This window comes from Aythya fuligula, chromosome Z (assembly GCF_009819795.1).
Source record: "Aythya fuligula isolate bAytFul2 chromosome Z, bAytFul2.pri, whole genome shotgun sequence".
In the NCBI taxonomy this organism is placed as follows: Eukaryota; Metazoa; Chordata; class Aves; order Anseriformes; family Anatidae; genus Aythya; species Aythya fuligula.
Genome location: NC_045593.1, coordinates 77,876,485 through 77,903,555, shown reverse-complemented (window position 1 = coordinate 77,903,555; position 27,071 = coordinate 77,876,485). Strand labels below are relative to the sequence as shown.

Here is a 27,071-nt window from a genome sequence, read left to right as displayed (position 1 = left end):
AATTATTCCTGCAGCATTACCAGATGCTTACCAGAAGGTTAAGTGAGCGCTGCAGGGTGAGCAAGCACACTTGTGCCTCAGAGTGCTGCCATGCTCAAAGCTATGTGCAGCTCTGCAGGATGGGTATTGCCCATCAGCACATGACGGTAATTTTGGGAGTCAGGTTACCACTGATTAGTGTCATTTCTTTATTGCCTGACAGGCAAGCAAACCCCAGGCACAACAGCACTGCTCTTCACACTCTGAGGAACATCACCAATTAGGAATGGCATCCTGAACTCATGTTAACATTGCCAGCAACCTACATCTGTCATCACCGTGTGTGTGAGGAAGGGGGACCAAGCCGAGGAGCGTTTCAGCACCCCATGAGGAATGCCGTGTTCCTTTATTTGCGTCTCCAGATCTTATTCTCATTCAGCTTCCCAGACATTCATGTTTTTGCTTGTTGCCTTTATGAAACACATCATGTTTGGCAGTAACTGGCCACAGGCAGCCCTGCCAAGTCCCCAGAAGCTTGTCTCCTACATCTGGTTACAGTTCAAAGATGATTTTTTTTTTCCTCTGAAGTGCCTTCCTAAATCAACAAACTGCTTCAGACTCCACGTCTAGTCTGCATGTCATCTGTGCTAGTAAATAGGAGGCCTCTGGACATATCTCAAGGTGTTTAATGAGCATTGCAGTATAGTTTACAAAGACCACAAACAACTAATTAGCTCTATTATTTAAAATGGGAAAAGGCTTGCTAAATCTGGTTTGGCGAAAGGTTTTCTAACATGATGGATTTTGTACCACTTGTGCCCTGAAAGCACTACTGTTAGTACATTGCTAGGTTCTTCCTTGCTAGGAGTCAGGGCTAAATGATGGGCTAATTTGGAGTTCCTAGACTCTGACTCTAACAGAAGAAAGGATTCACAGTAAGACAGTATCTTCAGTGCTCAGGGGGAATCATCAAAATGATGTCACAGTATCCTTTCCACTCGTGGGGAGCTTCCACCCCCCAACATGCTTAGCACTAGGTATCTCCATTCATATAAAATTTTCAAGAAATACCACAGGGATTTGATAGAAAAGAAATTAACCTAGAATTACAGGACATAATGCTCATAATCCGTCTTTTGGCATAGCATTGAGCAGGGAAGTTAAGGGTAAGCCTTTGACCAGATGTCTACTCTTCTCCCACCAGATCCTTAGGGTAAGTCTCCAGCTTACAGAAAAGTATCACAATGCTTCTGTACCACAGGCATTGCTGTTTCATTAGTGTAGTGGGTAATAGCCTATGTGGCTCTGAAGACTTCGAAAAAGGAGGAGTTCGGGAGGACAAAGAGTTGTTACAAAGGATGTAATTTGAAATATCTAAATGAAATTAAAGGAAATCATATGCTGAAAAATAAATGAATGATGCCATTTTGTCAGGACACAAAGCAGAGTGGATGAAGCAATTACAAAACCAAGAAAAATCTCACCATCTGTAAGAATGAGACAAGATAATTTTAATTAATTATTTGTAATTTTATTTAACTTCAAAAGATCCATTACTGATTCTTCTCTTCAGGACTTGGTGAGCTGCCTGCAAAGGTATGCGTTTTGTTTCTGTACTACAGGAATAAACTCCTATCACATGAAACCTCTTACTCATATTGGAAGCTTTTTCCTCTTGTCTTGCTTTCAAAGGAGATGGCTAACAATAAAAAATAGAAATATACTGGATAGACAATCTGCTACTTATTTTCCTTTCATCAGTTGGTGAAAAATTTGCAAAAACTACATAGAACACAAAAAAAAAAAAAAAAAAAAAACTTTAATTGTTTCACTGAGACAGATGCATACTGCTAAATATAGATTTTAGAGAACTGTTGGTTTCTAAGTTCATAGGATTCATTTCCACTGCTTCTCAGTGGCTCTTTCTCATCCCCCATGTCATTGTCTTTCATTTGTGCAAAATAGGCAGGAGAAGCTTTGCATTCATAGTGCCTGTCAAGAGACTTGAGGTGGATCAACATATGAAGAGCATAGGCAAGAACCAGCAGCAGAATCAGTGACATAACCAATCCCATAAGTATTGCTGGAGAGAAAAAAGATGCACAATCTTTTGCATAGGCAAAATGTCCTTCTTGAATGTTAAAGCCTTGAATCTACAAAGGGAACAGAAGAGCTCATGTTAAACAAAGTATTTGTTGTGCTGCTTACAAACAATTTTATGAATTTGCTCTGGTGCCAGTAAGAACTTTTAATTTAATATCATCATGTTACAAAATTGTATCGAGCTGTGCTAGCTGGAGTTAATGCTCAGAGTTTATCCAGGTCAGTCTTCCAGAAAACGCCAGTTATTCTAATCCCCCTCACTCTGCTGCCCAAAGGATTTGCAGTTTTTATTTTAAACAAAACCTTCTATGATCTCTCTTGATAGCCCAGTCACATTTAATTGTAAGCATGGTACCGTACCTTTCTAGTTTACTGTGCATTTCCAGCATCATTTGTGAAGAATCTCCAAGCTCTCTGTTTCAAACTGCACCAACTTCAATGCACCAAACAAGGTATGCTCAATTGCCTACCCTAATATTAGATTTTTATCATCGGATTCGAGTGTGTGGCACATGGCAGTGAAACAACAAAATTACATGAAGTTGCATTTAACTACAGACAATACCACTAAGTTTTATTTGGGGCTTCAGTCCTAACATGAAGTTCACCAGTTCACACTCAAAGATTGTCTCCTTTGCTAAAATGGGTCCACAAGCATTTATCACCTGGGGAGAAAAAGGGGGTCAACTTTCTCACCCAGTCACCTTTTTCAGCTATTTACCAACACAGGTCCCACATCTCTGCATTTATTTACTTACATACTTATTTGGCTTTTCCTTTATTAAAAGGATTTTCTTCCAGCCTAAGTTTTTGCTTTTTTATTTTCTTGTCCCTGAAGGAGATAAATAAATTGGGGTCTATGGATGTTACAAAAGATCCTTCTTCACAGACCTCAGAGTCTGGTGTGAAATAGTCAGCTCTGGGCAATGAAACATGCCTAACAAGGGTGAGCTAGAGAAGGACACAGTTCAGTCAGGGATATCAGACAGTCTGAGGTGGGAACCATCCCCTAAAACTTAGGCATCTAAAAGCAAGACATCCTAGCCCAGTCATCTGGGGCTCAGTTATTACTAAATATCAAAATACAGGCATTTTCAGATCATGATTAATCTCATCCTAAAATAAGGACTTAAGATGAGTCAGAGGAATTATCCACTGGCTTTAGAGGCAGACTGAGGTGACTGTAACCAGGGCAAAAGGTTAAAATACCCAGTCTTCAAAAGTTGAGTGAGATGAATCCCATACTTGGTGGCTGATGCTGCTGTTGATGTCAGGTTTTAAGAGCCCAGCTCAGATACATCTAATGTTGACAGTTAAATTCACTTCCCTCACGAAAGAGAAACCCCAGCAAGAAACTATGGAAAATCTATATAGCCCTACAGCTCCTTTGACAGGAGTACAACCACAATAATTTAAATTTTCATTTCTATTCAATTTCCATTTGATGTTCTATGGAGATCCCATAAACTGTACATGGGAGGTCACTATACCTCATAGGCACTTAATTGCAAAATTTCCCATCAGTCTACCCATGGGATCCATTTGGCTTAATTCCACCTTACCTGGAAATCAATAAAAGTGACTTCCCAAAGCTTTGAAACATCATTTGCAGAGCTGGGTATCAGGAGGGCATCATATCTCTGCAAGCTGCTCACATGTTCACAGTGGAAGGAGTAACTCGCCGGTGCATATATTCTTGTTGCATTAAATGTCGCCAGTACGGAGTGGTTGTAAAGAAGCTGCAGTCTGTGTAAGCTGAACCAGTTCTGAACAGACAGCTCGTAATAGCTGGTTGTTAGTAAGAATCTGAAAATATTGTATGGGAAGAAAGATGAGTAAGATCAAAAGTCTAGGAGTTGGCACCATTAAGTTCACATGTCAATCTTAGAAGACACTTCCTCAAGACTTCAGTGATCATTTTGCAACATGACCCAAAGTCCACGAGTAAACAGAGTAAGTTTTATTGATGTCAGTGAGAATTTGCTCCTGAACGCTTCACGTGTGAAATGTGTTGCTCATGCCAAGTATACTAAACTGTTCGTATGGAAAACTTCACTTTTGTTACCTACATTGCAGCACATTTATTGGTCTCTGTATATTATAATTTCACACAGTCCCAGAGCAGACTACTGGCATCACAGAGAGCACTGTCGGTTACAATACATACCCCTAAATGCTTGTGTGGCCTAAACTTTAAGTATAACACACTAAGTTGGAATGAGCAGATGAGGTGTGGAAGACTGAAGGCTATAGTGATACGATCCAACACACACTCGGCTTATGCTTCAGTCTTGGTAATACATAAACCACATAATAACACAAAATTATTTATCAGGAAATACTGTTTTCTTCGATCACTGAGAAGCATACTTAAATTAGGTCATAGTTTCATGCCTGTGCAGACCATACTATCAACTTTTTCAACAAAATTCCCCCCCAAAAAAGTTTAACTAACTAGCAAGAGTTAGCAAAAATCTCAGACATGGGAAGATTCTACTCAAATGAGATGATCTGAACTTTTCTCATGAGTAGAAAATCCAACATAGAAGAAGAAAAGCCTTAATAAAATGGAATAGCCAAGCAAATGGCAGCCTGCAAGTGTCTTGGTTATACCAGAGAATCATAGAAAGGTTTGAGTTGACAGGGACCATGAAAGATAATCTAGTTCCTACCCTGCTTCCTTGGGCAGGAACACCTCCCACTAGATCAACATACCATATAATCAACAGTTCTACCAGGTTATTTTTGCTTATATAAACTCTCCCCCCCAAAATTACACAAGCAACTGCATAACAATAGATACTAACACGTGATTACCTAACATTTTGCTTTAGCACATAACTTACCTAATAACAAGTCCCTTTAGATTGCCAATGTCTCCAAACTTCAGAGAAAGCCTGGGTCAAAAAGCAAGTAATGTCAGGCTAGATAAAAACTTCAGAAGTCTTAAGAGAAAAAATAGCACAAAAGATTGAGTCATACATAAAACCTTCTACTCGGTATACCTTTAAAGTCAGTACCAAAAAAAAGAAAAAATTTTGAATGAGGCCTAGACTATCCAGAAACAACAGAACTGAAAGATCAATTTTTGACATACATCCCACTGTTTCCAACCTTGGTTGATAATTGGTTTTATTTGATCTCTGTGCTCCTTCTCAAGTCAACAAGGCTAATCTATAATACAATCTCTTAATCGTGTATCACCAATGTATGTCATTAAAAAGAGCTACACATAATCCTCCTCTTTTTAGGTACTAGAGCATAACAAATCCATATGTTTTTTGAGTTCAAACTTGTGCATCAATAGAGAAATAAAAATGCACTGGCTGTGAGGCAGCTCTACAAAGCTTATGTACAGTCAATATGGGCATCTTAAGTTTACTTAAGTGAAAGGCACTAGCAGGTTCGCTGTAAATTAGGACATGAAGCTCCACATGCATTCTCCAACAACTCTTTAACGATCTCAGGAGTTAATGCACCATAGCACGGTGTAGATGGAACACAGTGAAACCATGCAGCTTCTGAAAGACTTTTTGAACCTAATGCTAAAGAATAAACAAAACAAAACAAATAGATAGATATATGATTTCATACAACATGTAGATGTCTTCTGCACATTCCATACACTGAATCTAGACCATCCCTTGTTTTATTACAAAGGGAAATCAGGGACTGAGGATAGCAATATCACAGATGAGGATTAGACACAGGAAAACGCATAGCTGCCTGATCCATAACTTGGTGCTTAAAATAAATAAACAAATAAATAAATGAAAAGAAATCCTGTGGGCTGGTTTGCCATATTTACATGGCAAATGCATATGCATTTGGGGCCATGTCCTGGCTCCAGCTACTCTGCATTGATCAGACAGTATAAAGCAGCTTGGAAGCTAATCTAAAGCCACAACAGAGGATTGTCTTAACAAAGAAGGCTGGAGATGAGAGAAGTTTAAGAGACTTTTCTGGGGTGAGAAAAACAGGGCAATTCATCATGTGAGCACTCAGCCAGATAATCCACTGCCTAAGTTGCTAAGCCACTATCCATCATATTTGAGAAGCTGTGGCAGTCCAGTGAAGTTCTCACCGACTGGAAAAGGAGAAATATAACCCCTATTTTTAAAAAAGGGAGAGAAGGAGACAAGGGTAACTACAGGTCAGCCAGTCACCTCTGTGCCCAGTAAGATCATGGAGCAGACCCTCCTGGAAACCATGCTAAGGCACAAGGAAAATAAGGAGGTGACTGGTGACAGCCAACAGGGCTTTGCTACGGGGAGATGATGCCTGACAAACCTGGTGGCCTGCTATGATGGGGTTACAGCAATGGGGGATGGGGGAAAAGCAGCTGATGTCATCTACCTGGACTTCTGTATAGCATTTGACACTCTCTCAATGATATCCTTGTCTCTAAACATGGATTTGACAGGTGGGCCACACGGTGGATAAGGAATTGACTGGATGGTCACACTGCGTTGCAGTCAGTGGCTCAATGTCCAGGTGCAGATCAGTGTTCCTCAGGGGACAGTACTGGGACTGGTGCTGTTCAACATTCAAAGAGCTGAGGTCACTAAGACTCATGTTTTCTCTAGGTATCCCAAATAAATCAAGCATAGAACATGTAAGAAAGCATCACCATTGTGAAGGTGTAGCAATTTCCTCTCTCTGCAGAACAGAGGCGGAAAGGCTCAGTAGTCACAGTATTTCTCTTGACATAGGCAAAAAAATTCTAACCTCAGCTTCAAACAAAGCACCGAGGTCCTGCCTGCCTTTAGCACCTGTGTCCCTATTTTGAGACTACTAAAAGAACATGAAAGAAAGAATGATAAGGTCAGATGTGACAGATAAAATCACTCCGGACTCACAGATTTTGAGATCAAACATCAGACGTGTTTTTTACACGGATAGAAGGCATGCCAAGGGCATCCTGTAAAGTTCTGTTTCCTGATTCTTCCTGTAGCTTTTCTTAATGTATGGTGTGTTCTACAAATTCCCAAATATCTTCCAATACATTGCATCAAGCAAGAACATTGCAAGAACAGCATTGTGGTGGGTTGACCACAGCCAGCAGCTAAGCCCCACAGAGCCACTCTCACCCACTGCCCATCTCCACTTCAGTGGGACAGGAGAGGATACAAAGAGAGAAAGCTTGTTTGTTAGGACAGAGTTCCATAAATGAAGGACAGAAGGCTGAAAATTGTTCAGCAACCACCAAAACATAAGTCAACACTGTTTTAGCAACAAGTCCAAAACAGAGCACTATACACTGTGAAGAAAATTCAGCAAATGCCAAGTTAGGTGTTCACTGCCTAATTTTTAGACTACCAGAATGGAACCAGCAACCTGGTATAAGATGTGGAGCCAAACTGTATAGTACATGGAGGAAGAAAATTTTTAGGGTACACTACAAAGGAGATAAAAAAGAACCTGCTTTTCTAGTATGGCCATGGGATTGGAGGATTTAGGATCTAGTTAGGTTTAACATATATTCTCACTCACATTAGGCAGGAGCAAGGCATTGAACTGTTAGTGCTGAAGTAATGCATGACAGACTGGGATGCAGATTCCAGTTTTTTTGGAGACCCTTCAGGTCACACATAAAACTCTAGTGAATTCACCTTTCAGATTCAGCAACTCACAAATCATATCATGGGACCCGGGGCTACCCAATTCTGTCTCCAAATACGTGGGTCCAAAAGTATATAACCCATGCCGCCATGCTGCCTGCAATGTCAGGCCACTGTAGGAAGGAGCTTGCCCTTGAGGTACCAGGGCTCGACACCAGATATTACAAGGCTTGTTCCTTCAGTATTTATTTACTAGACTTGTTATCTGGTACTAGTTTCACTAGCATCTTACATCGCATTGTCTTCACTGCAGTTTGAATCTCCAACATCCACTGTTGCATGGACACCAAACGTCTTCTCAGTCAAATCCAGCTGCGTGTGGTTTTCAAACTTAATCATGATCCTCTTGGCCCAGAAGAGAATGCAGGGTGTGCCGTTAACCGTGACGTTGAGAGGGCTGTGGTGGCTGGGGGTGAACGGCCTCCAGGATGCTCTTTCTAGCTGTTCTTTCCTGCTCAAGTTGTAGCTGACAACCTGATGGGCCGCACACAAAAAAAGTATCAAAAGATGGGCATTTCAGTAGTTACTCTCCATCCTACCACAATAAGTAAGGTCAGCACTTGCAAAGCACCTTTGGAGCAAGTTTTCAGCTGCAGCAGTACTGAACTGAGGGAGCAGAGAGGTCTCTAACAAACCCCTTCCTACCCTGGGACTGGCAGCGCACCATGCAGACCTGTAGCTCCAGCATGACCACCCAGAGAGCCAATGTAAGTTAGATTTGTTCTTCTAGTTGCTCTAGCACAGAATCACTGGGGAAAAGGACATTTTTGGCATGCTCCCGTCTCACCCCAGCACACACAAAGCTGCCCAATATCAGAAGTTGAAGCAATGATAGAATCACAAGCTGCTCACCACAGCAGAATGCCCTGTAGGCCAGCTGCAGTTCATAAGACTGAATCCTGGGAACTACAGGTTCCACGTCCTCTCTGGACATCAGAAAAAATACTATTCATTTTGAGCCAAAGAAAGACAATTTGGTTGTGAGGCAGTGTAATTTGAGACTGTGAGTTAGGACTCAGAAATGCTTTCAAAAGGTAAGAGTAATTTTCATATTTGAAACTAAGATTTCCAGACACCAACTCTTTGCCAGCTGTACATAGGTCCTAGCTGAATATAATAATTCATGTAACATCTGCATGGCTGCTTTGCAAGCTATATCATTGAGCAAATTCAAATCATATATGAACAAGAGAGGTGTTCTGTGTTTCAGTCATAAACACCATCTTATCAGGCTCCAGAAGGGACACAGTTAAGCCCCAAAGCTTTGTCTTAGCTTAAAGAGAGATGGTTTTTTTTTGTTGTTAAGATTAGCAAATCATGTCTCCCAGCTCAGGCCCTGAAAGACCCTTTTGATACTTGACCTTACATATGGCACAAGACTGCTTTAGGAATTAAAATGAGTAAGTACTCACAGCAACAAGCAGAAAGCAAGGTAAGAATGAAAGAGATTTTATCAACCAAGTATTTACATTAGGCTGTATAACTGCAGGGTTTTTGACAGGGAAGCCTCTTCCTCAGTTTTTAACAAAACCTACAAGCTGGACTCAGGAATAACTCCCACCCAATTTAAACAAACACCAGTTTTGACTCAGATATTCTTTTAGTAACAAGTAATATAAGCAAAATACTGGCTACTGCAGCCAAATGGAGTTGCACAAAATATGGGCAGCATGATTTGATTCTTTTAATATGACCCTGTGCCTGAACCCAGTGCCAATCAGCACAAGAGGTGGCAGTAGAAGTCCTACCTCATGTCTCAGAAAAGCAGAAGATATATCGTAATGCATGTTATGAATCAGTACCACAATGATTCAGAGAATTTTGTTGCCTATTTCTTGTAAATAACAGATTAATTCAATAATATAAATTTAAAAGATTGCAATATATTATGACAAATATATATATACTTTACAGATTACAGATAGAGTTCTTTCTGTAATTACCTGTGTAACTGCTACTTGATTTACGATAAATTTTGGCTTCACACCACCATCGTAGCGTCGACCTGCAGATGAAAGTGTTTTATGAGCCTATGAAGAAAACATTCAATCATTCATACAAGCATAATTTTGCGTGTTCTGATGCAAATAGTTAGCAGCCATGCACAAAATATGTTTTTCAGAATAACTGATTTTGTTTTAGGAAATATTCGGCTTGATGTAAATATTGCCTTCAAAATATCCATCTTCCAGTTTAGTTTACCTTTATCATATAACAAGGTTCCTCTTATTTTCATTGAATATCTTACCATCTTTACAGAGAATTTCTTTCCCTGAACCGAACAGAGATGGAAACCTCTGACAAATAAACTCATGGACTGCCTGGTTGCCAGGAGAGTGAAGATTCACAGGTGAGAAATCACTTCACAGACACTCTTATAGCTCCATCCTTTAAACATTTAACTTTTTTCATTTGTTTACCAAAAAAAAATAAAAATAAAAATAAAAATAAAAATAAAAATAAAAATAAAAATAAAAATAAAAATAAAAATAAAAATAAAAATAAAAATAAAAATAAAAATAAAAATAAAAATAAAAATAAAAATAAATAAATAAAAAATAGTGAATCCTTCTTCCTTCCCTATTTTCACTATGTCTCAGACTCAGTCAGTACATGATTATTTCAAACAGTCAAATCCCTTAAAGGTTATCTGTAAAACATGGATATGCTTTGACAAAACATTTGACAACAGTCACTAATACCAAAAGAAGCAACAGCTGGGAATGAAAAAATTGTAGTAACAGAGACAGTATCCAGGTATTCAGCCCACTGAAAGCCTTACCAGTACTCTGCAGAGTATCTTGGTCTGAAAACACACGTGAACTGGAAGAGAAGAGAAAAATATTTGTTTTACAGAATCTGGATTTGAAGTCTGCAGCAAGATTATTAGTAAGAGCTCCTGTTGCTCAATCAATGTTCAATCAATAAAACACTCAAAATGTAACTCAGATCCCTGGCTGGTTAATGTCACAGGAACAGGACAGGACAATCCTGAAGACAGTATACGCAGGCTAAAAATACCTCATTTTCAGAGGTTCCTGATGTGGATTTTCCTCTCAGGCATTCCCATGTCCTTACTGTATCAACCAAAGGCTTCATGATTCCTCTTGTACACTTCCACAACCACCAGAGGGCTGTGCCTGCTCCCAGAGACCACAGGCAGCAGCACCTACCTACCTGCACTGTCTGGTAGATGGAGAGCAGCCTTCCAGATGCTTTGGATGAGAGGAACTGAAACACTTCCAGCCCAAAAGCAGGGTGCACCAGGATAACACTGCACGCACCCCAGGCCCTGCTGAGGATCAAGAGCAGCACATCCAACTGCTCCAGGACAGAAAAAATGTATCAGGCTAGCACGCCTTGAGCCTGGACATATGGACATCTAAAGACGGCTCCTGAAGGGCTCCAAACAATCTCAAATCCCATGGAAGTCAACATGCAAGGCAGGGAGCAAGTGAGGCACGTATCAGGTGACAATTATCAGGCTCACAAAATTTACAGCCTTTGATTTTCTTTCTTTGATATAGTTCAGAAAGACATCTTAAGCTGATGTAAGTAAGATCTGCTTTCCTGAACTGGAGAATCAAGTCCAGCAAATTTACTCACATCACCAAGGGGGGCTCTCCATTAGGACCAGGCTCCACTTTTTGAGTCACAGGTAACACCTTGACAACCCCTCCTGCCCCCTCCACACCACAGCAGCTTCCTGAGGACCTGCAGCTCTTTACTGTGGATTGATCTGCCTATCTCATGCAGCATGTCCACTCTCACACCCACCACCAGCACCCCCAGCAGGTGGGCACACTGGCCAGCAGCCCTCCCACACTCACAGCCCAGTATATCCCTGAAGGAGCTTTGCATGCGCTGGCCTCCCCCTGCATGCAGTGCCTCCAGGCCACGAGGGATGGCAGAGAGGCAAGAGGAGAGGACTTTCCTCACAGCCACTTCACATGGGAATGTGCTTCTCTGTTCTTTTCTTGCTTTCTTACCAGCTTTCAAACCCACTACAGAAGTAAAATACTTGAAATGACGCATGCAAAGACCAGAATATGGGAGGGCTTCAAGCGGGAGAGATACCAACCTAACTGCCACCACAGCATCCCTAATGGCAGGCAGGTGTGAGAGCATCATATCGCCACCAGAAGAGAAACATAGAGCAGCCTCAAAGCCTGCCCTGCTTGCTGTCATGCCCAAGCAGCTCTGGCAGTAAGGGAATTAGATCCCACTGAACCTGACTTGCCTGAAACCCATGGGAATTTTACCAATTTCAGCAAAGCCCAGATTTCTCACACAGTATCTTGTTTGTGCTCATGGTTCAGAAGGGCAGGAGCCTCTTTCTTCTGAGCAGCACCTCTCCAGGGAGAACATCTTTTCACAGGCATATTCTGTGCTGCCAATAATAGATCTGCCGTTGTCCCCTGCAAGCTCTTCAAACCCACAAGGCAAAAGAGACAAAAATGAGTGGAGTCCATGTCCCAGTTTGTCACTTTGTCACCAAACACCAGGTCTGATGAGCAGCGTGGCTCCAGAGCACCAGGCAGGCTGCTCAGCCTCTTCAGCAACCAAGGCAATAAAACAGAAGACAGTCTCCAGAGAAAACGTGACAGAGTACGAAAAGACAGCTAAGCTCCACAGCCCCCACACCAGTGACTTTAATCTGAGCTGAAAGAACCTTGACAAGATCTCACGTTCAAAAGGAAGTTCAATATAGACGACACTGTTTAAAATCAACCTGGCAGTTTTAATTACACACAGTGAGCCCAACTCCTCCCTCAGCCAAGAGTGTTTAAAGCCCAGGGACTTCAGGGAGGCTGTGCACTTCCAAGTGCCACAGTCTCCTCACCACCGTCTTGGAGCCAGGGCTTGGCACTGAGCTGAGGCCTTGCGGCAGCTCACAGGTCCCACAGCCCTCAAAGATACATGGGAATGACTCCCATTTTGACAGGTACCTTAAAAAGGGCTGGTTGGATCCACTACAGTTCCCTTATCTGCCTGCCCATGACCTAGCCATGAGCCCCTTTTTTTTTAACCCACTGCTTCACAAGGAACGAGCAGGAGCAGAGGCCTTGTGCTGTGCCCACCCAAGCAGAGCAATGAAGAGTATAATCCCAGAGCAAACTTGGAAACTGTAACTGCAGCAGGATCCCACTGAGATGCATAAAGACCTGGCATTTCTCACCTTTTCTTACCTAAGGCTCGCTATAGCCCAAGCTCCACCAGAATGCCGCCATCAGAACACGCAGCAGACTTCTGCCATGGAGAACTGGCTGTCATAAGAGATGACTGCAACAGACCAGATTTTGTTCTCTTGCCCAGGCAAAGCTCTCTCTTAAGTTCCTTAGTGATTAAGAACATGGTCTTTGCTATTTGAACCCATCAAAGTTTTCTTTTCTAGTCTGTCATGACAGATTGTGCCTTCAGGACAGAGAAGGCAGCAGCTCATCTGGGCATTTTTTCTTGACAATAACTATAAAAATGAGGCACAACAAAAAGGACTTAATGTGAATTATTTTGTTATAAAAACTTAAGTTATATTTAGTTACATCTATATATATTTAATTATCCTTAGTTATACAGTTATCTTTCCTGCACATGCTTAGTTAAAAGCTCAAGGCCCATTATTTCGTTTTGGAAATTGCCATGCTGAGGCATGCAGACTACGATGAGAGGAGACAGGTGAAATTGCATAATCCAGTTCACTTTGTTATTTGACTTGAAAGGTTCTTCTGCCACTCTGGAAAGAGGAAGGGTTGTTTTTGGTTTTTGATTGTCGATTAAAAAAATAAACATTACTTAGCACCCATCTGGGATGATGCTAACACCGTGGTTGTGCTGAATAGGTTCTCCTTGAGGAATACTAATTGATAAGCAACTTCAAGCCTTCAGGAGAGCATGCAATGAATATATGAGGTATAATAATTGCAAAAACCTTTGTGGGGTTATACTCTGAACAGAATAGTTACAAACACTCCACACAGACCATGAGGCTCAGGTGAGGAGCCTGTGACAATACAGCTTGACTCCTTTACTTCACATGCGGTACACCACAGCAATGCACAGCCATGATGCTCCTCAACAAATGCCACGTTTTCTTATCTCAGCATGAAGCTGCTCAAATATAGATGAATGTGCACAGCTAATGAAATATTCATGCTTTTATGAGGAATGCAGTGGAGACAGTGACCCAGGAACCACTGCTAAGTACCACGGTATGACAAATACTGTCAGCCACATGGCACACATCTGGGAGGCCTGCAGAAGCATACAAGTGAAGAACCTCCACCTAGGAGGCACTAGTTTAGGCAGAAGTACTCCTGTTTATTACCCCATTTATCAGCAATGCCAGCTGTCTCCTTACCACATGAAACCCCCTCAGAGAAAGGACTTAGCCATCAAGTCAATGCTTGCAGAGTTTGTTTGCCCTGGTACAGCCCAACCACTATGGCACAGGCAGTGTATCAGTGGCACAAGGGAAGAATTACCTCCTTGTCTCTGAACAGCCACACGCTGATGTTGATTTTATCAGGTCTATCAACTGCCTTTGACACTTACATCCCTGAGGTGTCACAGAAGCGTGTCATCTGTGACAGAATGGGTGGCCTTCAATAACCACCCTGCTGTCAAATAAGCAGCCTTTCCAACCAAAGGCGAGCTGGAGAACTGACAGGTGACCTCTGGTAGCTAGGCACTTTTGCCCTCTGATGAAGCATGCTGCATAGGATAAAAGCATTGAAAAATAAAAAAAAATAATAATAATAAATAAATAAATAAAAAGGAAAAGAATGATGCAACAAAAATATGTATTCCCTGGTATACATAGAAATGTTAACTACGTTAATGGGAGACAGGACACTAGCACTAGCTAGCCCTAGCTAGAGCTTTCTTCTCCACTGCCTGCAAAACTATCAGCAAAGAGTGGCTGCAAATCAATAAGAGAAAATCATTTTTAGCAAACCCAAATATAGGCTAGACTTTTAAATGTGCAATATTTTTTGGCCACTCTATGCTATAGCAACTTCAACTTCAACCACATGCATAGTGTATGCTTTGATGACTGAAATATTTCTTTACCAGTTCATAGGTAACTATTCCAGATCCATTCAGACATGCATGCTGTATGTTGAATTTACCATTCCAAGTATGTCAGGAACCCATATGAAATTGGCTTAGCCCTAATACAAAGCACTGGAATGACTAATCACTATGTAAAACCCAATTAAACAAGATTATAAGTATAAAGAAGTGTAAATTCCCTCTTATCAGATAACATTATCCATCTACATAAGATAACAAAGTCTAATTTGTTTATCTGAAAAAGTTCATATAGACTCCAGCCCTTGAAGAGTAGTCTTTTGGCCACTGAAGAGAGCCAAATGAATAAAGCTGGCACTCAACTGTAACCAAGTGTGCAAGCCATATAGGTAGTTTTCATGCCATCAGTTAAATAATTTGAGGGAAGCGAGATTCATAGCCGCCTTTTACTCTTCATATTGCTGCTCCCACAAAGTGCATCAGATGGTAAAACCTACTCTACCATAGTATTTACTCCAGAAATATCACTGTCCAATATTAATACTGTCCAATATTAATACTGTCCAGCTGCAGACCACCTCACTGACTGCTGAGCTAGTTTCAATAATTTATGAAGTATTTAGTTGGAGAACAATGGAACATTGTAGGGACATTGGTCATAAGTAATTTCTCTGAAGTTATTAAACTAGAAATGCAAGTCTGAGAGATCAGATTCAGGAAAAAATCTAGTTCCTTCTAAGAAACGTTCTTAACAAAAAATGTTATTGAATTTAAAATGTGTCTTTTAAAGTTATATCATTAATAAACATCTACAAGGCTCGTGTCTCTTTATAGCATTTAAGTATTCTAATTTTGGTATCCTCATCTCTGATGGGATGCAGTCAGACAGATTGGCATAACTATTTTATAATGTACTGTGTATTGTGGTTTGATCTATGTCTGAACAGAATCAGAACTGACAAGACACTCATTTGTTTTTAATATAAATAACGAAATTGAGCTCACAGAAATTCTAGCAGTTTACAGGTATGATCTCACCTCCACTGAATGCAAAGGCTAAATTCCCATTCAATTCAATGGCATGAGGACCACAACTGCATTTCTTACTTTTTATTAGAATAAAGTTCATGTAATGTTTCATTGCTTTGTTTCACTCAAATCTTCATCTGATTGCAGAAAAGTGCAGTTATTATAAGGCGCTAACAAATCTGCAAACTGGCAGAGGAGAGTGCCAAGTAATCTATTTAAATGAAAACATATTGCAGCACTTATTGGTCACTGACTACCATCTCTCATAATACAAGCTTAAGCAAATCACCACATGTCCTTCTTGCCTTAAATGCACAGATTTTATTGCCAGCTGTGATCTTCATCAGCATATTTGATCCTTGTGTTATTAGTGACTTTGGAGCATCATTCTACTAATACAGTTTAGACTATTTTCACTTTTACAGTGCTTGCCTTTAGAAAATCCTCTTGCTCTTGCTCTGATTCAGGCTTCCTATTTATATTTCACTAAAGAAAGAAATGTCATTAAAAAACAATGATGAATGCAAATCTCTAGTAATTTCATAATTTTAAGATTATATTTTTTTGCAATTTTGAATTCACATTTTGAATACCCATTCTACACAAGTAGAATATTTTAGCACCTATGTTTCTTGGAGTACTTTTCACACCTTTGCTGTTACTTTATTTATAACTCTGTTTTTATGTAGACCAGGGAAAGTCAGAGTGAGAGAATCATTAAAATGTAATGTAACACAGATGCTCAGAAAACATCAGTTTTTAAACCATTTTTACTGTTGTATATAAAATTGTTTTAGAGTCACATTTTTATGCAGCATAGGCTCCAGAATAAATTCTGTATTAGTCCCATGTGTTTTCAAACCTGGAAGGAAAATTAAAACCATGCCCTTCCAAACAGTCTGAACTGCAGACAAATCTGCTCCCACACAACGCAAATAAATGACAGTGCTTAACACACGCACTCAACTTCACCAGCACAGCTAATCGACCAGCACTCACCTGCCATCCGCCACCACAGACACCGAGAGCCCGCCACATAGGAGGAGCAGCAAGAAGCTGACCGCCGCGTTTCTTTCCATGGGGATGAGAGCCGGTGCCTCCACACCAAGCACATCTGCTCCTCTGTGCTCAGGGGGGAGCAAGGCAGCCCCGCACGCCCTGGCTGAGTGATGGACTGCAGATGCAACCAATGGCAGGCAGCATCTGCCACTCCATCGCCGCACTGGTACCCACGGGAGAAAGTCTTGGTGTGCTCGGATTTATTCACGCCGGCTGCCGGCGCCAACCGCGGGCACGTTCCACATCCCTGTGCATGGAGGGTTGGTAGTCTGGGGGGAAATTGTATCAGGATGTGGCGTGTCTGCTCCAGGAAAGCAAAAACAGGTGGTCTCTCCAAACTCTGAAATTACACTGAGGCTGGACCGGAGAGCGTTTGTTACCTGTTAATCAAACCTAGCCCTAAAGAAAGGTGAAGGCTGTGTTTCCAAACAGCTCTGAAATTTCCCAGCCTGCATGATAAGCTGAAAAAGGATTACATGTATATTAAAGAAGTCCTGTAATACCTTTATTATAGCATAGTACCCCCATTTCACAGATACAAAAGCAGACATAGACAGCTCAGCAGTTAAAATCTCAGAACCGATTTCCTTTCCTTAGCTATGACTCGGTTTGTGCATGTTCAGATTTCTGGCTCAGTTGTTTTTACGCTTACAGATAACGTGAAGCAGGACCACAGTTGTTCAGTGTCCACAGAATTTCAGCGCCTCAATTTTGGGATTGCCAGGTTAGGTGCCAGGGTCCGCAGGCAGCAGTAGGAGCACGGCAGGTTGGTTCTGGGCGCTGGTTCAGGTCACCTTGGCAAGGATACGTGGGTTGGAGGTGTGGGTACCTCTGTCCTAGACCCTCTGCTCTAGTCAGCCTCTTCAAAATGGACTTCTGACTTACCTGTGCTGGCTAAGAAGAGGGTAAGGAACAAAAAATGATACCTCAAACCCTACGGCCTACGTGCTATCTCCACCAGCCGGCGTGATCACCGAGTAAGACCTACTTCACTGATTACGAGCTCCTGGCTATTGCATTCCAGATACAAGATTAAGATAGGAGCTTTAGCGCCGTAACTATTCAAAAGGATTTACCATCTTAATTTCTCTTTCAGTGATACAGAGAGTATTCATTAATCTTAAAAATCTCTCAACAGCTTGTCCTCAGTAGTGCTGCTTCTATCCAATTTAAGGATGAACCCGGATACTTATGTGAGAATCCCAGCTTGAAAAATGAGATGGAGCACAGCAAAAAAAAAAACTAGTACCAGCTGAAAATATTATTTATTTATTTTTTCTGTGAAACATCATAAATGTATGATGATAAATGTAAACTAATTTCACTGATATAGAGACATAGGTCAGAAATTTAGGAAATCCTGGAAGGAGGCAAAAGTGCCACACATCTTTCTAAAAACTTGTGAGCCAGTAACATCACTGACATACTATTTTTTTAGTAATCCTGATCTATATTTCCTTCTAAATAAGTTAAAAATAAATAAGGCACAGAGAGTCTTCCTCATTCTGCCTTGAGATTTAACATGTGCTGCTAATGGGAGCACAAACTAAGAAAGGAAAAGGCAGAAATCCAAACCGTTTATGGCACGTATGAACAAGTGTCATGTCCTTTGAGGGCAGAGAAAGGGAGAGAAAGTAGTTTTAACAACATTTAACAGACCCTAGCTAAACTAAGTCAGCACAAGCTGAATCCAAGAAAATGTTCTGTGGTCCATGTGAACAAATGTATCTTTAATTGTACTTTCCACTTGTATACTCCATGGTGCTACCTATTTTAGAGGGAAAGTGTTTTTTCAGTCCACTGTCTCATGAAGAGGTAGATGTTAATTTGCTCAGAAATAATTTTTTTTTGCAGACAACCAAGAGAACATAAAATGCCAAACTACTAACATAGATTAAACCAATATAAATCAGTGCAAATATGCTGACTTCCTCACTATGTAGTATTGGTACATGCTGACAGTAATTCACTAACCAGCAGTCATCACCTGAAATACTAGTAGAAGCAAAGAACACAAATAAAAGTCTTTCCTTACTTCTTGGCATTTGCTGATAATATTAAGCAATTCTTAAAAATGTTTTTCTGAGCTTCAAGAATAAATAGACATATGTGGTATCTAAAAAGCACCGAGATTTACTGAAAGCAAAGAAGTCATCATGAGCACTCACTTCATCTGGGTGAAGAATTATGATGAAACATCCAACTCTGCAATGACATTTCTACACAGTTTACAAAGAAACCTTTACAATTGGAGCCTTGTATGCAGCAGTCTTAACAAGGACATGATTAGATGAGCTCATGTGATTTGTTTGACAAATCACTGTGTCCATATGCCTGCTTTATGTTGAAATCAAACATGCCAGCAAAGCCTGATTAGCCACACCTTACACTTCAGCTACCTACACAGCTGACAGAGTGAACAAAGGATCACGGGCAAAGACCAAATTCTGTTTTATGGAACACACAAGTTTACATTCAACACCACAAATGCATCCAGCGAACTTCCCACAGGACAAAGCCAACAAGAAGTTCACAGTTCTGTTTACACCTTCCAAGACGAGCTACAGCAGGCTGAAAGTGGCTAATATTTCAAGAAAGATTAAGCTGCTGTTTATCATCACAATTTCCCCATCTGGCACTATGCTTCTGCTGGGGATTACTCTCCATGCAAAGCCTGCCCTGTGATGATGGAACACCTATCATTTGGTTAATTGCTTAGCATGATGGTAGTTCAAACATTTCTGCTGCAAAACGTGCATCACCCAAGGAGACGACAGAGGAGGAGATCTCACTGTGTTTTGGTTTTTTGCTTATTTGTTTGCTTGCTTGTTTTTTTGTTTGTTTGTTTTTGGGGGGGGTTGATTTTGTTTTTACCTGGCTTTTTTTTTTTTTTTTTTTTTTTTTTTATCTAACTTACAGAACAGGTAGTTAAGAAAGCAGCTGGCAATTATATTCGGTGCAAGGGTTCACGGTTTTGTGAGGTTCATGAAGGAAAGAATCTCAGAGACTGACAGGTAAACCAATCGGTATTCCCGGCTTTCCACACATCCCCAGATGTGTCACCACAGTCCAGCAAAGCCCTCTGTCAAAGAGGATGATTACATAAATGTTGATGGAGGCCTGGAGATGACAGCTGCTCTGCCTGATGCAGCAGTGATGGTGTAGGCACTGAGTTTGCATGCAATGAATGGGACCACAGACATAATTTTAAACTAGGATAATTTATCTCTTTGGAGAGCATCTCCTCAGGCTGACAATGACACAATTTATTTTCAACACAGTTTACCTTCGGATGACATATTAGGTCACCGTGAACAGAGCATCTTTTTACAGTAATGTCGTGGTTTAACCCGGCTGGCAGCTAAACACCACGCAGCCGTTCGCTCACCCTCCCCCCTCCCTCTCTGGGACGGGGGAGAGAAATGGAAAGTGAAGCCCGTGAGTTGAGATAAAGACAGTTTAATAAGACAGGAAAATAATAATAATAATAATAATAATGATGATACAATGGTGATAATACGAAAGTAATAATAGTATGTACAAACAAGTGATGCACAATGCAATTGCTCACCACCCGCTGACCGATGCCCAGCCTAACCCCGAGCAGTCCGGCCCCCTCCCCCCGGCTAGCCACCCCTATATATTGTTTAGCATGACGTCAGATGGTATGGAATACCCCTTTGGCTAGTTTGGGTCACCTGTCCTGGGTCTGTCCCCTCCCAGCTCTTACTGCACCCCCCAGCCTGCCCGTTGGCAGGACAGAGCAAAGGCTGAGATGTCCTTGGCTTAGTATAAGCACTGCTCTGCAACAATTAAAGCATCGGGGTGTTATCAGCACTCTTCTCATTCTAAGCCAAAACACAGCATTCCACCAGCTACTAGGAAGAAAATTAATTCTGTGCTAACTGAAACCAGGACAAGTAATATGCCTCAAATGAAGCACGAGGTATAAGTCCCTGTACGAGATACCAGCACTTACATGATTCCAGGTTTTTTACTTAGAGACATGCAATCTTAACCTCTGGCTCAAGCATAGTCACAACAGACTGACCCCTGAAATGCAGTGTAAGTATGGACATAAAACCAGTTTCAATACATAGAAAAAGCTTGTCTCAGATCCAGCAAAATAACCTCTCAGGCCATATAATTTGCCCACAGGCTTTTCACCCTTCATCTATACCACACAGGCTCAGGCTGTGATGCTGAAAAAAAATGAATCGTGTTACCACACAGACCTCTTCTGGCCTCCCTTCTACTCCTATCACCCTTCAAGGGATCCCACCCTACCCCAGGAAATCTCCATATAGAGCCGTGTCCCTGCTGCAGTTGTTCTCTGGGGATGGAGAGCAGCAAAAAGCTCAGCCTGTTACAACGATGATCTATCACAGTGAAAGGAGGTCCCGAAATCTGCACTACCCCACTCTCCCAGCAATGTCACAGTGGCACTGAGTGCCTGTTTTGTTCGTTTGACGCCCAGCAGTCATTTGTGAACTTGTTGCCACTGATGTGGCAGAGCCACAAGATGCTGGGCTCCAAGCCCAAACCAGCAGCACTGGTGTGGGGGGGCGACAAAAGTTGTAGTGACCCCTGCGAGCTTGGGTTCCCCATGAAGATCTCTGGAGAACAGGTTGATGACGGAGCTCCAAGCCTCAGAGAGGTGTGTGGAACAGCAAGCCTGAGGTGCTGGAGAGATGCCAGCCCAAGCCACGTGGATGATAACAGCAAGCAAGCCAGCGTACTCATGGATGCTGTAACCTGATTATTTTTGGATGCCTGTTTCACAATGAATGCTTTTTACATACAAATATATATTCTGCATACCACTAACCACACCTGCACAAACATTTTCTCGACAGATGCCACAAAATAAACCTGAGCACTTATCTTTGGATCAAACTGTTTGAAGATATGTGGCCAAATGACCAAAACTATCCCACAGGTCTACAAAAGGTTTAAAAGAAAGGGCAAAACCTATGGAGTTATCATCTGAAACTGCATCTTTTGGAGCTCTTAACATGTTAGTGAATATTTGTACACCAAGCACCAGTTTGGTTCCTCATATTCATTTTATTTATTCATCAATTTCCTTTCTAGTCAGCTTTCACATATTAACACTGCTAACACTTTCAGGATTGTAAAGCGAGTCTGTACCATTTTTGCAACTTTTATTTCCCTGTTCTTACAGCTACCAAATCTGGGCTGCACTCTCCAAGCCAGAACTGCATTTTCTAATTGTTGCCTTTTTTTTTTTTTAATGGTAGCGTGTTCACCCCTGAAACCGTTGCAACATTTGGTTGCAGTTTTTTTTTTTTTTTTTTTTTTTTAATTCTGTGAAGAATGAATGCAAAAGGAGACGGAACAATAGACATTTTGGGTTGTAGTTATAAGCACGGGTCGTGTTAGTGAAGGGCACTGGGGTCTAACCACCACCCGTCCGCATCAAATCTCCAGCCAAAATCCCCACAAAGGTCTGGAGCTTTGAATTTGGGAAGACGGGACGCGTGAGGAGGCGGCGGGTGCTTTCCGGAGGCCTCATTTCGGCCATTTTCACCTTAAAACCCTTTATTTCCACCTCCCCCCCCCTACTCCCCCCCCTCCTCCCCCTCCCCTCAGGCCGCCATGACGCGGCGCGGCCAGGCGGGGGCAGCCCGCCTCTCCCCGCCGCCAGGCCCCCACACGCGGCTGCCCCAGCGCTGCCGGGCGCCGGTTAGCCTCCGCGCAGTCAGGCGCGGCGCGGGCAGCCCGCGGGGGCCTTGCGGGTGGGTGTAGGCGGCGCGGCGCGAGGCGGCCGCTTCCTTTTGCGCTCGGCAGCGGCGGGGGCAGGATGGGTGAGCGCGGCGGGGCCGGAGCTAGGCCGCGGGGGGCCGGGGGGAGGCGGCGGAGGCGGCCGAGGCGGCCAGGGGAGGACGGGGACAGCCTGCGGGGCTCCCCCTGCGCTGCCCTGCGGGCTCGCAGCTCGCTGAGAGCCGGGGTTGAGCGGCGGCGGCGCCGCCATTTGGCGTGGCGTGGGGCCGGGAGCGGCGCGGCCCCGCCGCCTCCCTGAACCCCGGCCGGTGTCGTTCCGCAGGGAAGTGCCGCGGGCTCCGCACCGCCAGGAAGCTGCGCAGCCACCGCCGCGACCAGAAGTGGCACGACAAGCAGTACAAGAAGGCGCACTTGGGCACGGCGCTGAAGGCCAACCCCTTCGGCGGCGCCTCGCACGCCAAGGGCATCGTCCTGGAGAAAGTGTGGGTGTTTTTCGGGGTGTGGGGGGGGAACTGGCTCCCGCGTGCTGCATTTCGTACATTTTACGGGTTTTTGCTGCCTTTCGGACGCCAAATTTCAGTCTATTGCTTCTATGCGCCATGTTGAAAACGTGCTTCATTTTTCTGAGTGATAATCGGTGCTAAAAAAATACTTTTCTTGTACACCCGTCATTTTTTTATTATATTCTGCTTATGTATAACTGTTATCAACTAAATAATTTGATTTAGGGTTTTCTTGATTTTTTTTTTTTTACAAGAGGGAAATTGTATGTGCGTGCCTTGTTTGATATGGTCAGTAGGGCTCAGACATCACTCGTACTTCTCTTCAGGTTTTTTTTTTTTTTTATTAACCTGTAAGCTTTCTTAGGACGCTGCCAGCACTAAAAGGTCGTTCTCCTTTCTATATTTTCATTTGCTGATATTTCTAGGAGATCGATTTTTTACTCAACTTAGGAGCTAATTAAGCTTTTAGGTATTTTACACCTCTAAGCAGACCGTTAAAAGCTTTTTGCTGTGAAATGCAGCTTGAACTTAATACAAAGCAATACATGAATTTCATGGTGTAACTTGTATCTGATGGTCATAAATTTCACTGTGTTTTCATGTGCTTCCATTTCAGTGGAGTAGAAGCTAAACAGCCCAACTCTGCCATCAGGAAATGCGTAAGAGTCCAACTGATCAAGAATGGCAAAAAAATCACAGCCTTCGTTCCTAACGATGGTTGCCTGAACTTCATTGAGGTGAGCAGTTCTCAAGAATCTAACCTGTAAAGTTGTGTACCAGAAAAGCACATAATTGATGGATACAGGGGATGGTGAGGCAAGGATTCATGTCGTTCTGAACTATATTAATGTAGCTGCAGAGGGAGACAAACACCAGAAATGTTTTTGTACTTCCAGTCTGCAATCTACTTCGCTAATCTGTTAGCAAAATACTGAAAAATACTGAAGGTGATAATAGTCTGTCTACCTACAGATAGCCTTCAGTATTTCCAGCCTTTACTTACAAAGTCTTTGCTGTGGCTGAAGTTTTAATGCACGTTAGCTCAGGCGCATGCGCAGGCTTAGTGCTTCTAGCTTTGTAACCGCATGGTTTTTCATTGCAGGAAAACGATGAAGTGCTGGTTGCTGGTTTCGGTCGGAAGGGTCACGCTGTTGGTGACATTCCTGGAGTTCGCTTCAAGGTTGTCAAAGTAGCCAACGTTTCTCTTCTGGCCTTGTACAAGGGCAAGAAAGAGAGACCCAGATCATAAACTTGAGATTTAACTTGCCAAGAATAACAATAAATTTTTTTGATTGGAAAAACTTCTGTGCTTGTTATTTAAGATTTACAATTTTTTTGTGTGATATTTGCAAGTAATAAATGCTTTGCTGTTAAATGACAAGGAAGCCAGAGCATCTTTATGACCAGGAGGGTGAGCTTAATGACCACTTGCACTTCCAAATTTACTCTAGTTTGGGAGAGCTGAGACAGCTCTTCGCCAAGAACTTCAGAGATTTACTTCATAGCGTGAAAGTGTGGTTGGGGCTCTGTGGACCACCCCCAATTGCTAGCACCTTCATGAAGGCTTCTTGAGCTGAACGACCAGAGCAGCAGCTGTCCTGCTGTCAGGGTGGGTTGATAGACGCCTCTGAGGCCTTTGTCCCTTTCTAAGGCTGCCACGAAGGTGGCCCCATTAAATAAAAATGAGTTAAAGCTGCTGCTTGTGCAGAACCATAAAAATCCTGAAGCTTGGGTCTGACTATGACAATCAAAAAGGCGAGTGGTGTGTGGTCCTGGCACACGTGGTCCAGCACAGAGCTGGTGAGTGCACACGTGCCAGGCGAAGGCTGTGTGTGCCAGCCGTGGTTTCCAGCGGTGTCAGAGAAATTCTGAACCCCCTGCCTGAGCCCAGATCTGATGTGTGGTGGTGGGTGAGCGCCTTCGGTGTCATGGCCATGCAAATTCTAACGAGGCTGGATCACGGGGCAAGTGCTGGCCATTCGGGATGGCTTCTGCAGTGACAAGGGTTGGCAGGTAAGGAGTTTGCTGCATGACAAAGTAAAACGTTTCCTGTTTCCCCTGGTCTAGGTCAGCACCTAGATTGTGGGTTTTAAAACGTTTAGGAGAGAGAGTTTCTCATTTGGTGTCAGTAGAGCAACTACAAATAGAAGATGGAGTCTTCTGACACAAAAAAAAAAAACAACTTTACAACAGCAGCAAGATTAGATTTCCCTATGTCTTTGCTGGAGCTACTGTGTCCTTTTACCAGTCATTTAGCACTTTTTTTCCTGAGGGGAAATTCCTATTTTATAAAATATCACTGATCTCTACAAAGAAAGATCAATTGTGCTTTAGGAAAACAGGATAATTGTACTTTTTCCTGCAACTCTCAATAGTTGGGGTCTCTGGTAACTTTTTTCGAGGCCTTTTTTATATAACATCAGTTACTTATATAATCAAAAAAATTATCTATTTATCTATGCTTGATGCTATATATTACTTGAGAAAGTTTGTATGAGCTTTATAATATTTATTGCACAGTACTGAACTTAATTACAGACTCAGTCTTTCTTAGAAGAAACAGACTCCTGTCAAGTGTACCTGGAGTTTTTTCTTCATCATATCAGACAGAAAATTCTTTCCACAGGGACTCGAATTAGTATTTGTTATTGCTAGGTCAGGCCAAAAAAATAAAGGTTTCTCTGGGACTTAAATTAATAGAGAATTATAACATCTCCTCAGGCAAGAAAGCTGGGAGGAGAAATTGTGTGTATTTTAACATATTTTGGTAAACAGTCTTCCAGAATCAAAAATGGTCACTGTAAATGTTGACAAAGGTGTTTATTAGTCAAATAATGACAGAAATTCTAGTTTCTATTGTGAAGGCAGGTAAAGGCTCCTGACACAATTCATCAGATTTAGGTAGAGAAGGGATTATTAAACCATTCATCTCATCTCATCTCTCATCCTCAACCCACAGAACTTCACACAGCTGCTTTCATGCTGAGTGCAAGTCCAACTAGTTTGACTTCAGCAAGTCCTGCTGATTTGAAGACTTCTCATTTTTTAGCGCATCCCAGCAGTTACCTGTTAATATTTAACCCTTCTACTGACTTAAATGTGTCTTTGGGTAAGGTTTTTTGCTTTTCTATGCTACATTTTAAAACTTCTAAGTAGTTGGGATTTTTTGTTGGACTTTTCAGAGACCTCTACACCATTGTCAAACTACTTCAAAAACTGAAGTTTTTCATCACTTCATATTTTCAATCTTTTTTTCTCTCTGTATTGTCCAATTTTTCAATATTAAAGTATGGATGCTAATATAACACAGAATTGTAGAATAGGATATAGACGAGGCTAAAAATGTCCCTCTGAATCAGCATTTAAACCACTGCCCAATGCTCCATGCTGTCAATACCTGCACTCTGACATTTTACCTTGAGTTTGGCTCCTTCAAAGTACATTTTTCACAAATCTTATAGTGGAGGACTGGGTCCTTTGTTCCACATTAAGGCTAACACAGAACAAAAAATTAAAATATTTATTTGGCTGGAGTGTTAATTCCCTCATTATAATCACAGTTCTGTGTGTTCATCTGAGAGTCTCTGCTTCAATTAGCATTTGCTAATTTATATGAAAGGGAAATAAAATTTAAGAACAGAGTGAGGATCTCTGCTGCTAATTGTTTTGTAGTTGTCATCTGGGAGCTTGTGAGATTCAGATTCCCTTCCTTGCTCGGGTCAGGCACAGAGGCTGTGCTGACCTCAGGCATCCCTTACCCTTGTAACTGCTGTAATCACAATGAAACCTTCCTTGCACCCCTTCCCAGATTCATGGGGAACTGTGGGGAAGCTGCTGTCCGATTCCAGAATCAGCACTCCCTTTGTTGCAACCTGAATTAAATCTCCTTAAGAGTTTCAGAGACCTTAACTGTAGAGGCAAAGCGGTCTTTGGTGCAGAGAAGATGGATGTTGAGATGACCGGGGCCATGAGGATTTGGGGAAGAGACAACTGAATTCTT

General features: G+C 42.1%; 2 protein-coding genes across 2 annotated transcripts; one reads left to right on the top strand and one right to left on the bottom strand.

Moving 5' to 3' along the window:
- Positions 1-1,829: 1,829 nt before the first annotated feature.
- On the bottom strand, positions 1,830-16,843 carry ATP6AP1L (ATPase H+ transporting accessory protein 1 like). The gene is made up of 7 exons (XM_032206342.1): positions 16,764-16,843; positions 10,486-10,526; positions 9,647-9,708; positions 7,936-8,177; positions 4,929-4,979; positions 3,645-3,888; positions 1,830-2,132 (listed from the first exon to the last, which is right to left on the bottom strand). Exons 1-7 carry the CDS (start codon positions 16,841-16,843, stop codon positions 1,830-1,832), a joined length of 1,023 nt encoding a protein of 340 aa, XP_032062233.1.
- A 5,749-nt stretch (positions 16,844-22,592) lies between these two features.
- Positions 22,593-24,372, top strand: RPS23 (ribosomal protein S23). The gene is made up of 4 exons (XM_032205847.1): positions 22,593-22,651; positions 22,891-23,050; positions 23,688-23,808; positions 24,174-24,372. Exons 1-4 carry the CDS (start codon positions 22,648-22,650, stop codon positions 24,318-24,320), a joined length of 432 nt encoding a protein of 143 aa, XP_032061738.1. The 5' UTR covers positions 22,593-22,647; the 3' UTR covers positions 24,321-24,372.
- The last annotated feature ends 2,699 nt before the right edge of the window (positions 24,373-27,071 follow it).